Genomic DNA, 12,090 nt, shown 5'->3' with positions numbered 1-12,090 from the left:
TTTCCAGTGCCAGAGGCAGCAAAGCGGCCCCCGAGCATCACTGAGCCACCACCATGCTTCACTGTAGGCAGGGTGTTCTTTTCAGCATACGCTTCATTCTTCTTCCTCCAGACATACCGCTGTTCCATCGGCCCGAAAAGTTCCAGTTTTGTTTCATTGCTCCACAGAATAGAATTCCAAAACTTCTGTGTTATTTATGTGGTTTTGAGCAGATTGGAGCCGACTTTTCTTGTGCTTTTGGGTCAGCAGTGGTGTACGTCTTGGAGTCCGGGCATGGAGCCCTTCAGTGTTTAGTATGCGCCTTACTGTGCAAACTGAAACCTCAGTGCCTGCTGCCACCAAGTCTTGCTGCAGGTGTTTTGCAGTCACTCGAGGGTTTTTGAACACTTGCCTCCTCAGGAATCTGGTGGAAGCCGCTGATAGTTTCCTCTTTCTGCCACGTCCAGGTAGTGTAGCCGCTGTTTACTATTGTTTGTATCCTTTTCCTTGTTTGTTCAAGGCAATGATCTCTTCTCTGAACTTTTTGGACAATTCTTTTGACTTAGCCATCATTCTAACATGCAGTCAAACGTCAATCTCAACAAACTCACATCCAATCCAGTTATTTATGTGTTCTATCTCAAGCACGCCTGAACTAATGAAGCCCTTGATTAGTTGCACTAAGTGTGCTTGAAACAGGCGGTTGAATAATTTTGAGTCTGCAGTAGTGATTAAAAGTAGCATTTTGTGTTGAATTTGAATAAAATCCATAGTAATATTAGTTTTATTAAACTATTTCAGCTGTTTTTGTCTACTTTGTTTATTGCAAACAGCTGAAAAATTGTACATTTTGTCAATAAGCCTAATATGTAATGGGGGTTGAATAATTTTGATTGCAAAAAATCATTGGATTTTGTAAGCCTGCTAAGATGTAGAGTGTCAGTGATATGTGAGCTTGGCTGATATTTTTGCTTGATTTACAGTAATTTGCACATTTCTGTGTTTCAGGCCTCTCATTTGTTGTTACATACAATACTTACTGAACTTCCTGGTAGTGCCAGCCACCCGCCGACATTAATTCAGTCAGCCAGTCCCTCAAACGTTTGACTGTTGCAGGATGCCCAATCCCTCCCCACCCCCCACTGGATCACATTGTGCTCCAGCATATGCTGTGCTGTGTGTATACGTGTGTGTTGTCTCCTGTAATCTGCTCATTGTTGTAGCTCGCTCTGCCATGTGTCCCAGTGTGACACAGCCAGGTGCAGGACTATGCTGCCTGCGCTGCTACTCTAATTATTCTTAATGTGTGTTACTGTATAGTGCTATCACTTTTTTTTTTCAAAAAGCGAGTTTGTCAAATTTGGTGTCAGGATTGTGTGCTGAAAGTGTTTGTCAGGACTTTGTCAGGACTCTTTACTTGGACTAGACAAGAGAGACAGCTGTGTGTGTGTGTGTGTGTGTGTGTGTGTGTGTGTGTGTGTGTGTGTGTGTGTGTGTGTGTGTGTGTGTGTCTGTGTGTCTGTGTGCGTGTGTGTGTGTGATCCCTACAGACATTTCTTCCGTTGATCCAGTTTAGTGACAGTGTTAGCACAGTGCTGATGAAACTAATGAATTGATTAGTTGATTGACAGCAGTTTCTATATTAGATCCGTTATTGAGGTCATAGCCAAAGCAGCATGACTTTTCCTGATGCACATAGGAAACTGAGGAGCTGAAGTTCGGGACTGTCTCAAAAGTGCACATAAAAGGTTTTCATATTTTTGTGAAAAGGTTTTTCAGTTTGTCATTAGGCATTTTAAACACATTTTGTTTTCAGTTTGACCTCCTCCCTCTGCATGCATAATGTCCTGTTTTTCAAAAATTCTGCATTTTGGGCTTAATGAGTTTTGTGGCCCATTTTTGTAAACAACTTCATTTTTCATCAAAGACTCTTCAGATCGGCTCCCACTATACACAACCTCCAGTTTTTAAAGATAATCTTGCAATGTGACCCAATACAATATTGACTCTTTCCACTAACATCCTATTCTATTCTATTGTCACGATTGATTTCCACACGCTCCTTTACAAATTTCTGTCCCCGTCCTCCTCTCTGTGTCCCAGGTGATCAGTAGTGATCCATACTGGGTTCCCACCACTGAGGAAGAATACCTGCACTTCGGAGAGAAAGCTGACTCTGCCAACCAGGCCCTCAAATACATGAACGCTGTCCGCCGCCGCAAAGGCCTCTACGTGGAGGAGAAGATAGTGGAGCACGCAGAGAAGCAGAGAACACTCAGCAAGAACAAGTAGAGAAGAAAACACACCGAAGACACCTTGAACATCCATCCATCTGGGACTGTGGACACATACATGGCTGTACTCCTCCATCAGTGACGTTCATCATTATTTGCAGAGAGACAGATGTTGTGTCCAAAGGCTGCCACTCTATTTTCAGTGATACCTTCATCACAGCAGCAGAACTGCACTTACAAACAACAAATGCAGTTACAGTCTGGATGTTCATTCAACAGTCAAATTTCAAAATAAACATGTTTGGGATTCTTAATTAGTTGAGGTGAATGATACAATACAGTACATATTGAGAATGAAGTTTTTTTATATATAAATTATATTGCTTTTAAGGCAAATGTATGTTCATGCATAATGAGAGCATGTGCAGTAATGAGCGATCAAATGACCCCATTCATAGTAAATGGTTAATAAACAAATGTGTTGGAATTTGGACATTATTTCTCATTGCTTTACAGATTTTACAGATTTTGAACGAGTAATGTTTTCCAGCTCTTAAACATTTTTAAGACAATCATGTCAAAATGAGTCAGTGATAGAAACATCAAACACACAATCCTCAGTTTCCTCATTACAAGTGTTAGAGCCACTGTTGGAGAACAAGAAATCTGAGATTTTTGCAGTTTGGGGGAAAAGAAATGTTGGAATTAGAATGAAATAGTTTTACAAGAAATAAGTCATGCCATTTTGCTGTGCAGTTGTGACTGCTGTGCTACTTTCCTCTGGCCAGAGAAACTCTCCAGGCACAGTCATCTCCCCTGGACCTCTACACTCTTGCCACAGGTTCCTGTCACACTGAGCTTAATTAGTGAGAAACTTGCAGAGCATTAACATTTCACATTCATACAGAATACTGCAGTTGATTCAGGCTTTCATATCATTCCAAGAGAGTCATGAAGGCTTTAATCCTTTTCTGGTGAACTGTGATGGACAACTAGTGATTTGTACTCTTTTAGGCCCATGTTTATTTTACAAATCTATTATTTGTTAATAATTTTCAAGTGATTACCAAGAAGTGTCCCAGTTGGTACTAATTACTGGGAAAACCAAAATTATCATCATTTAATTATGATTAAATGGTGGTACCCACAGTATCCATCCATCCATCCATTTTCTATACCGCCTATCCCTTTCGGGGTTGCGTGGGGGCTGGAGCCTATCCCAGCTGTCAACGGGCGGACTGGTCACCAGCCAATCGCAGGGCAACACACAAGACAAACAACCATTCACACTCACACTCACACCTAGGGGCAATTTTAGAGTCACCAATCAACCTAATGAGCATGTTTTTGGTCTGTGGGAGGAAGCTGGAGTACCCGGAGAGAACCCACGCATGCACGGGAAGAACATGCAAACTTCACACAGAAAGGCCCTGCCCGGGGATCGAACCGGCGACCTTCTTGCTGTGAGGCACACGCACTACCTGCTGCACTACTGTGCTGCCTGACCCACAGTATCTACATTTTTAATCTCTTTTTTTAACAGTTGGTCAGCCGAACATGCAAAAAACATGTGACATTTGTCTACAGGTAAGTATAATATTTAGTACAGACTTATAAATAAAATGGTAGCTGTCCAAAGGAACCCAGTCTCTGCTACACCTCTGCAGCTGTGTCAAAACACATCTGGATATTTCCCTCTAATCGTATATAAGTGCTTTCATTTCATTTCTGTCTCATAAAATCTGTAATCAGGTGCTTCTTAGTAAAACCTGTAACTTCATCCACATTTCTCATTTTGACTTTTTGATCGCATTTAGACTTTTTCGTGTAGAAATACAAATTTTCTTGCAATACAAATTACAGCCTTTTCCCACAAATTGAAACTTTATTCTGACAATATGTTTCATTGCGAGTATTATTATGACTTTTTCTCAAATCATAACTTCATTCTCATCCCACTACAACTCAAAATACTTTTATCCTTAAAATATTTCGATTTTTTTATTTTTATGTAAAATTCTGAATTTATTCTAAAATTATTAGAACATTTATTTATTTATTTATTTATTTTTAAATAGTGGCACTAAACTCCATTTGTGCTTTCTTTAAACAAGAGTTGTAGATGTAAATTTTCTTTTCAATCTTCCTATGATTTTGTAAAAAAAAAAAAAAAAAAAAAAAAAAAAAAGGTTTTCACACATGAATTTAATGGGTCTGATTTGATGTGTCACTTTTTAAGAGCCCATAGAGGATGTTGGTGTCATTTTCGATTTGGTATTTGAATTGCATAGTCAAAAGAACAGAAAATGAGCATTTCATGTGGATTTCAAACCAAGTACATATCCCAAATATGCATTTTGGGCTGATACTCATACTGTAACAACAGAGTATGGGGTGAAAAGTCAGGGGAAGTAAATGGCTTTCATTCAGTGCTCCAACGCAATCACACACATCACTGTCTGATGTGTTCATGTCTCATGCTCTCAAAAGGCTTGCAAATAGCCTTATCCTGTCATCAGGCTTGTGCTGCAGTGCTGCCAGCTGATAGCCCTGGCCCTGTCTGTCCACTGTCTCTTAATGGCTGGTGAGCTCCTCCTGTGAGACTTCAGCTAATGCAACAGAAGGGACAGACTCATCTTGCAACACAGAGTCAGTTACAGTCATACATAATTGAAGAGCTCTTTTTTCAGAGCAAACCTGGCAGTTTTGCTTTAGCCAAGTGGCTCATATGAATTCCTCTGCCCCCACCCTTCACCTCCTGCTTTTATGGATTTCATCAGCAGACCCTGAAGATGGCTTTTTTAATTTGGAAAATACAAGTATAATGAAAATTGGAAGGAGAAGTGCTTTAATTGCCAGGGAGGATGAGGCTATAGCAGTCAGCTCTCTCGTAGCAGCTGGTGCTGTTTACACATTACAGCAATCATATAATGTAAGGTTGATTTATGCATCTATATGTTCTGATGTTTTCCTGAGGCGGTTTGCATATTCAGACAGTTGTCATAGCTACACTGACCACAGCACAGAATAATGAGGCTTTTGCTGTTGCTTCCTGCTCTCAGCTCTTCTCACACCTTAGACTTTCCATTTCCTGATATTTTATTTCATGCCTCACTCACATCCACTTTCTCCTTTCTCCTTTATCTCTGTGTCTGATATGGAAAAAGAGGTCCAGGTGAAACTCCAACCTCAATGCAACTCATACAGACTGAGGTGCATACTGTAGCATTGTTAATTTTGTCAATGAAAAATTATGATGAAAAAAATTGAGACTAAAACGCAAATTCAATAATGTGAAATAGAGACAAACCTTAATGAATGAATGAAACCGGTAGCTGCAGTAGGCCTAATACTAATGCTAATGCCAGGTGAGGAAAGGAATGCCACAGAGAGACAGCAGTTCCTGTCAGACGCTGGATTTACTGAGGAGAGACAGTCTGTTGTATTACTGCAGAGAACAGTAAAGGACACTGTGTGTGGAAAAAGGAAACAATGCCTTCTCCAGCTCGCACTAGAAGAGATCAACAGCTGTAACTGTGCCAGCTGTACACAACAAAGATGGCGACAGCTGCAACCTGAAAAAAGTAAGACATCAAAATTAAAGATGTGTGACAAAAATTGGAGTAAATCTATATTATATTATATATCTTTAGCTTGTGTTTACTGAAATGAACAAAAATCTTCATTAAAAACTAACAAACAGTTTTGTGAAAAGACTAGGATTAAAACTAAATAAGAATTAGGTACACTGGGTGCCTGCAGCTGGAATGATGAGAGCAGCTTCCAGCTGGTTTGTTCTGTATGTTCAGCATATGCTCAAAATAAAAAAACAAATCCAACCCACCTCAAAGAGGAAGGAGGGGAACGACCATGAGCTGCTGAGAATAGCATCTCGTCTGGCAAATACACAAAGACATTTCAGCAGTCATGTGACTTCAACATCTCAGGTCACATGCTGATCATGTGACTTATTTTTGTGTATTTCTTGTAGTTCTTTCCTGTCACTTTCCAGCTGATGATGGTGTTTGACGTCTTGCTGATTGTTCTTTTTAATTGTGCAGTGATTTTGAGAAACCTTTTTTTTTTTTCTTTTTTTTTTTTTTAACAAAATCCAACATGAGAAGTTGTGGCTGTTTTATGTTTCTCACTAGCACAATTCATACACCAGGCAATTCAAAGTGCTTTATAGAAGCATAAAAATACATTAACATCATACATTTCAAAGAATGAGGGAAAGAAAGGAAGAAATTAGTAGAGAATAGAAAAAATAAAAATAAAATAAAATACATTTAAAGGAAAATTAAAAACAGTAGCCAGTAAAAGACAATTGTTCAGCATTTAGAATGATTAAAATCATTGAGCAGATATATTTACTTTAATCAAAAGCTTTAGCAAATAATAATGTTTTCAACCCTGATTTAAATGAGCTGACAGTTGGAGCAGACCTCAGGTGTGCAGGGAGAATGTTCCACACGTGACGAGCATAATAACTGAAAGCTGCTTCACTTTGTTTGGTTCTGATTCTGGGAACACAGAATAGACCTGTCCCTGATGACCTGAGGGGTCTGGATACTTCATATGGAGTTAATAAATCTAGAATATATTTTGGTCCAAGACCATTTAATGCTTTATAGACCAACAATAAGATTTTAAAGTCTATTCTTTGACTCACAGGAAGCCAATGTAGTGATCTGAGGACTGGTGTGATATGGTCCATTTTTCTGGTGTTTGTAAGGACTCGTGCAGCCGCATTTTGGATCAGCTGTAGTTGCCTAATTGTTTTTTGTTTAGGCCATTAAAGACTCCATTGCAATAGTCCAACCTACTGAAAATGAATGCATGAACAAGTTTTTCCATGTGTTCTTTGGACAGACATCCCTTTCTGGTTATATTTTTCAGGTGGTAGTAGGCTGATTTGGTAATGAGCTTTAAATGATTGATAAAATTCAGGTCTGAATCAATAATTACACCGAGATTTCTGGCTTTATCTGTTGTTGTCAGTGACATGGAGTTAAGTTGAGCACTGATCTTTGACCTTTCATTTTTGGGGCCAAATACAATCACTTCTGTCTTATCTGCATTAAGCTGAAGAAAATTCTGGCACATCCACTCATTGATTTGATGAATACACTCACTCAGTGAAAGTAAGGCACTGTAGTCATGTGATGACACAGAAATATAAAGTTGTGTATCATCTGCGTAAGTATGATAAGATTATTATGATGCTCCATAATCTGAGCTAGGGGCAACATGTAGATATTGAAAAGAAGTGGTCCGAGAATGGACCCTTGTGGCACCCCACACATCATCTTTTTTCGTTCAGACACATGCTCACCAATTGACACAAAGTAGTCTCTATCTTGTAAATAGGATTTGAACCAGTGTAGTACAGTGCCAGTAAGTCCCACCCACTTTTCCAGTCTGTCAAGAAGTATGTCATGATCAACCGTGTCAAAGGCAGCACTGAGATCTAATAATACTAAGACTGAGGTTTTGGAAGCATCATTATTCAGATGTATGTCATTTAAAACTTTGATAAGTATAGTCTCAGTGCTGTGGTGTGGACGAAATCCAGACTGAAATGCATTAAAAAGATTGTTCTGCATCATAAAAGCATGCGTTTGTTGAAAAACAACCCTTTTAATAATTTTTCCCAGAAAGGGAAGATTTGATATTGGCCTGTAGTTACTTATTACTGAAGCATCCAGATTAGTCTTTTTTAGGAGAGGTTTTATTACTGCGGTTTTCAAGGCCTGGGGAAACTGACTGGACTGAAGAGAATTATTTATTATCTGCAACACATCTGGAGCTATGCAATGAAAAACATTTTTTAAAAAGTTTGTTGGCAGAGTATCAAGGCAGCATGTTGTGGATTTTAACTGTGATACAGTTTCTGTCAGCCTTGTATGATCTAGAACAGTGGTAACCAACCTTTTTCAAGCCAAGATCACTTTTCATGTCACAAAAAGCAAAGATCTACCATCCATTTCAGATTTATTTTACACCTTTTAGATTCTAAAATTTAGAAATACAGAAATCATTTCAAGACTCATGCTGTATCGTTTTACTGCCAAAACATTTCAAATATACATTTGACAGCTGGTATGTACATTACTAGCAGAGTAGTGAAAATGTATTTACAAATGTGAGCCCTTGTTTATATTGCAACATTCAAAATTGAAGCATCAAATCATGGTAAGAATGATACACCACAGCACAAGACAAATCAACCTGAACCTGTCCTTTTAAAGTGCATCACAGTACAGTTAGTGTGATGGTTGTGCCTGCAACCCATCAGTTAATGCACTGTAGTTGGGCTCATAGTTGGAGACACCTAGTCTCACAAAGTCAGCAAGATGTCTGTCAGTCAGACAGGTCCTGTGCTTTGATTTTATATTTCATGTGTGAAAACGCCACCTCACAGAGATATGTGGAGCCAAAATAGGATTTGACCTTTACAGCACAGGAGGAGAGAAGGGGAAACTTTTCTTTGTTTACAAGACCCCAAAAGTGTCTGTCATTAGCCCTTGCCTGCAATTCAATGTCATTTTGCAGTTCAATGATTTCCATGTCCACACCATTTGGTAAAGAAAATGTCTCCTGAAGCTTAGCAGCAAGTGCCTCGATGTCTGTGGGAATGATTGGGTTGCTGATAAATTTCACAATATCCTCCATTTTATCCATTTCTTGAAAACGACTGTCAAATTCAGCCCTCACTTTATCCAGATGGACACAGAAATGTTCAGGGTGGGGTTCTCTCACATTATTTGAAAGTCTCTCCAGGTTTGGGAAGTGTGTGAGTTTTCCATTTCTCAGCTGAGAAATCCACAGAGTGAGTTTGGCCTTAAATGCGCTGATAGCGCTGATCATATGCGTTACATCTCTGTCTTTACCCTGCAACTCTGTGTTGAGCTCGTTCATTTTGGCTGGCAGGTCAGTGAGGAATCCCAGATCATGCAGCCACGCATCATCTGACAGTTCTTTATGATGCTCTTTAGGTGATTCCAGAAATGAGCGTAGCGTATGTCTGCAGTTACAGACATTGCCTCCTTAAACAGCTCCCCATCGGTGAAGGGTTTCTTGTGTTTAGCCAAAAGCTGACTGCCTTATTCTTGTCTACCTGCTTGGTAAAAAGTTGCTGCTGGGCCATCAGTGCTGTCTTCAGCTCCTTCACTTTGCTGGTGCGTAAGGCGCTTTTTGGGGGGTAGCCCTTGCTGAACTTGCCATGGTTTGTGACGTGGTGATGCTCCAAGTTACCTTTCTTTGAGAGAGCAGTAGGCTGGTGACAGATGAGTCACACAGGTTTGTCTTTAACCAATGTGAACAAAAAGTCATGTTCCCACTCAGAGTGGAAGTAGTATGTTTTCGCCTTTTTTCTGTGTTTGTCCACCATCTCGACTGCTAGTCCTGCCGAGCGGTTTCTTCTTCTTCTGTTAAAATGCTAGTAGCCAGCAGCTGACGATTTGGATGACCCAATCAGAAATCGGAGACAGAGCGGCAACAAAACTATGATTGGTGTAAAGTAGTAAATATGTGTTTTTTAAAAAATATATTTTACATTATATATATATATATATATTTTTTTTTTAAAGATCGACTTTTACCTGAGCAAAGATCGACCGGTCGATCGCGATCGATGGGTTGACGACCACTGATTTAAGGCATCTTTCCACCTGAAAGGTACTTAACGTTCTGTTTCAGGACTGACCTGTTTGGGATTGTAGTGTGTAACCTGTTTTATTCACTTTAAAAGATCTGCTGTCTTACTGGAAGTTTCTATTGTGAAGAAGCATAATTTAAAAGTAATAAATGAGACTTGTTAGTCCTCCCACAGGTCCTGTCTCCTTGCTGCACTACCTCTCTAGGATACTGTCCCACATTTAACTGTGCTCTGAATCAAAATACTGCTATAACCAGAGCATCCTTTTCTTAATCTCTTGTTGGAGACAGAACGCTCTTGTGAGTTTTCTTTTTTTTTGCAGCACCAGCATGGACAGTAAAAAAAGTACATGAATGGGTGGCAAACATGGCAGAGCAGGTAATTGCGCTTGCTACTGCACAGGCTGCTTTCTGTCTCTCATGTCTTCAGAGAGGTGAGGTAAGGCGAGGTCCAGCTGGAGGCTACCCCTCTCAAATTAATTGCCCTTGTTTCCTGCCATCTGAATGGGCCATCTCTGCCATTACCTAATTCACTACCCCCCACCCCCCAGCAGAAACTACAGTATTTGAAGTTTAAAGGTCAGTTAAAACAAGTAAAAAACATTTTCTCCCAAGCCTTTAGTGGGGTCTGCTTAGCTAGATCACACTAGAGGGGGGTGAGAAATAAGCAGTTTTTTTTCTAACTTGGGTGAACTAACCCTTTATATTTAGCACAACGACGTGAGGCAGGAATAAACTGCTGCTTAAAATGAAATACACCTACACACTTACAGTAAATACACCTTCTGAAAGATTAGTAATTGCTCAGACAAAAGTTTTTCATGGAATCATTTGTGTTTAGCTCATAGATGCTTTTATTGCAACAATGGAGGGCAAACCAAGCTGAATATGGGTCACATTTCATGGAAAAAAAAAAAAAAAAATTCTGTACACAGTGATGTGCTGAATATTTTGGAGAAACAGGTGGGTGGTGCAGTGTAGGATTCATGCTTTTCTCTTAAGAAAACAAGATACTGTCACGGTCAAAAGCGGTAATTTTTTTAGAGGGTGGGTCTTATCTAATATGAGCTGCCCTGAAGGCAGAATGGAAGAAGACGAGACATCAAAGAAGAATGGCATGCTGTACAGAGTGTGACTGTCTTTGTTGACACCCTAACCTTCACCCTGAAGTATTTTCATTTTAGAAATTCTACCTTTTGGTTCACCTAAATGAAACTAAACACAGTGCAACACAAGAGGCCCTACTGTGCAGCTGAGTGGATGGCACTGGAGAACAATATACAGCAGATGCTGCATTCGGGCTTGTGAGATAATTCTCTGCTGCCACCATCTTGCTCTGGGGTTCTGACCTGTTTAAATAGCAGAGGCCAGACTTTTGTGCTAGTTTTGGTTGTTCTGATGAAAGAAATATTAAAACCAAGAAATGGATAACATTTCACAGTTGACAAGTTGTTTTACAATATTTCATGTTACAAACATGCTGAATTTGATATTTCACAATGCTTTCCTTAAAGTTCAATTCATTTCAGTTTTATTTTATTTGTATAGCGCCAAATCACAACACATGTTGTCTCAGGGCACGTTGCATATACAGCTGGTACAGACCAAACTCTTTATCTACAGAGACCCAACAATTCTCTCATGAGCAAGCACTTGGCGACAGTGGTGAGGAAAAACATCCTTTTAACAGGCAGAAACCTCGAGCAGAACCAGGCTCTGTTTAGTGACTATCTTGATACTAAGTTAAGCTAACTGCTGTATGTCAGATAAGGAACAAAATTATGAACATTTCATTAAAGACATAATATCAGTAAGATGATAAAATTATATTTGTGAACCATCATTAATATGTTTATACACCTATACAGTATGAGATTAGATCTAAATTTGTATTGTTCCTCTCATATGAACATGCAGCCCAAGTCATTTATTTTCACTAGTACAATTCAATTCAATTCAATTCAATTTTATTTGTATAGCGCCAAATCACAACAGAAGTTGTCTCAGGACACTTTCCATATAGAGCTGGTACAGACCGAGCTCTTTTATCTACAAAGAAACCAACAATTCCCCCATGAGCAAGCACTTGGCGACAGTGGCGAGGAAAAACTTCCTTTTAACAGGCAGAAACCTCGAGCAGAACCAGACTCTGGGTGGGCGGCCATCTGCCTCGACCGGTTGGGTGAGAGAGGAAGAGCAAGAGAGGGAGAGTGAGACA

At 39.6% G+C, this 12,090-nt stretch overlaps 1 protein-coding gene across 4 annotated transcripts in view; it reads left to right on the top strand.

Moving 5' to 3' along the window:
* The window catches only part of efl1 (elongation factor like GTPase 1), a 115,367-nt gene extending 112,662 nt beyond the window's left edge, over window positions 1-2,705 (top strand). For all 4 annotated transcript variants that reach the window (XM_070973294.1, XM_070973238.1, XM_070973468.1 and 1 more), the window contains exon 23: window positions 2,083-2,705. In XM_070973294.1, the coding sequence (XP_070829395.1) occupies window positions 2,083-2,271 (189 nt within the window). In that variant the 3' untranslated portion in view covers window positions 2,272-2,705. The remainder of the gene's footprint in view (window positions 1-2,082) is intronic.
* Window positions 2,706-12,090: the final 9,385 nt, after the last annotated feature.

The sequence above is a fragment of the Chaetodon trifascialis genome, chromosome 1, assembly GCF_039877785.1.
Source record: "Chaetodon trifascialis isolate fChaTrf1 chromosome 1, fChaTrf1.hap1, whole genome shotgun sequence".
NCBI classification, from domain to species: domain Eukaryota; kingdom Metazoa; phylum Chordata; class Actinopteri; order Chaetodontiformes; family Chaetodontidae; genus Chaetodon; species Chaetodon trifascialis.
This window is presented reverse-complemented; position numbering and strand designations above follow the sequence as displayed.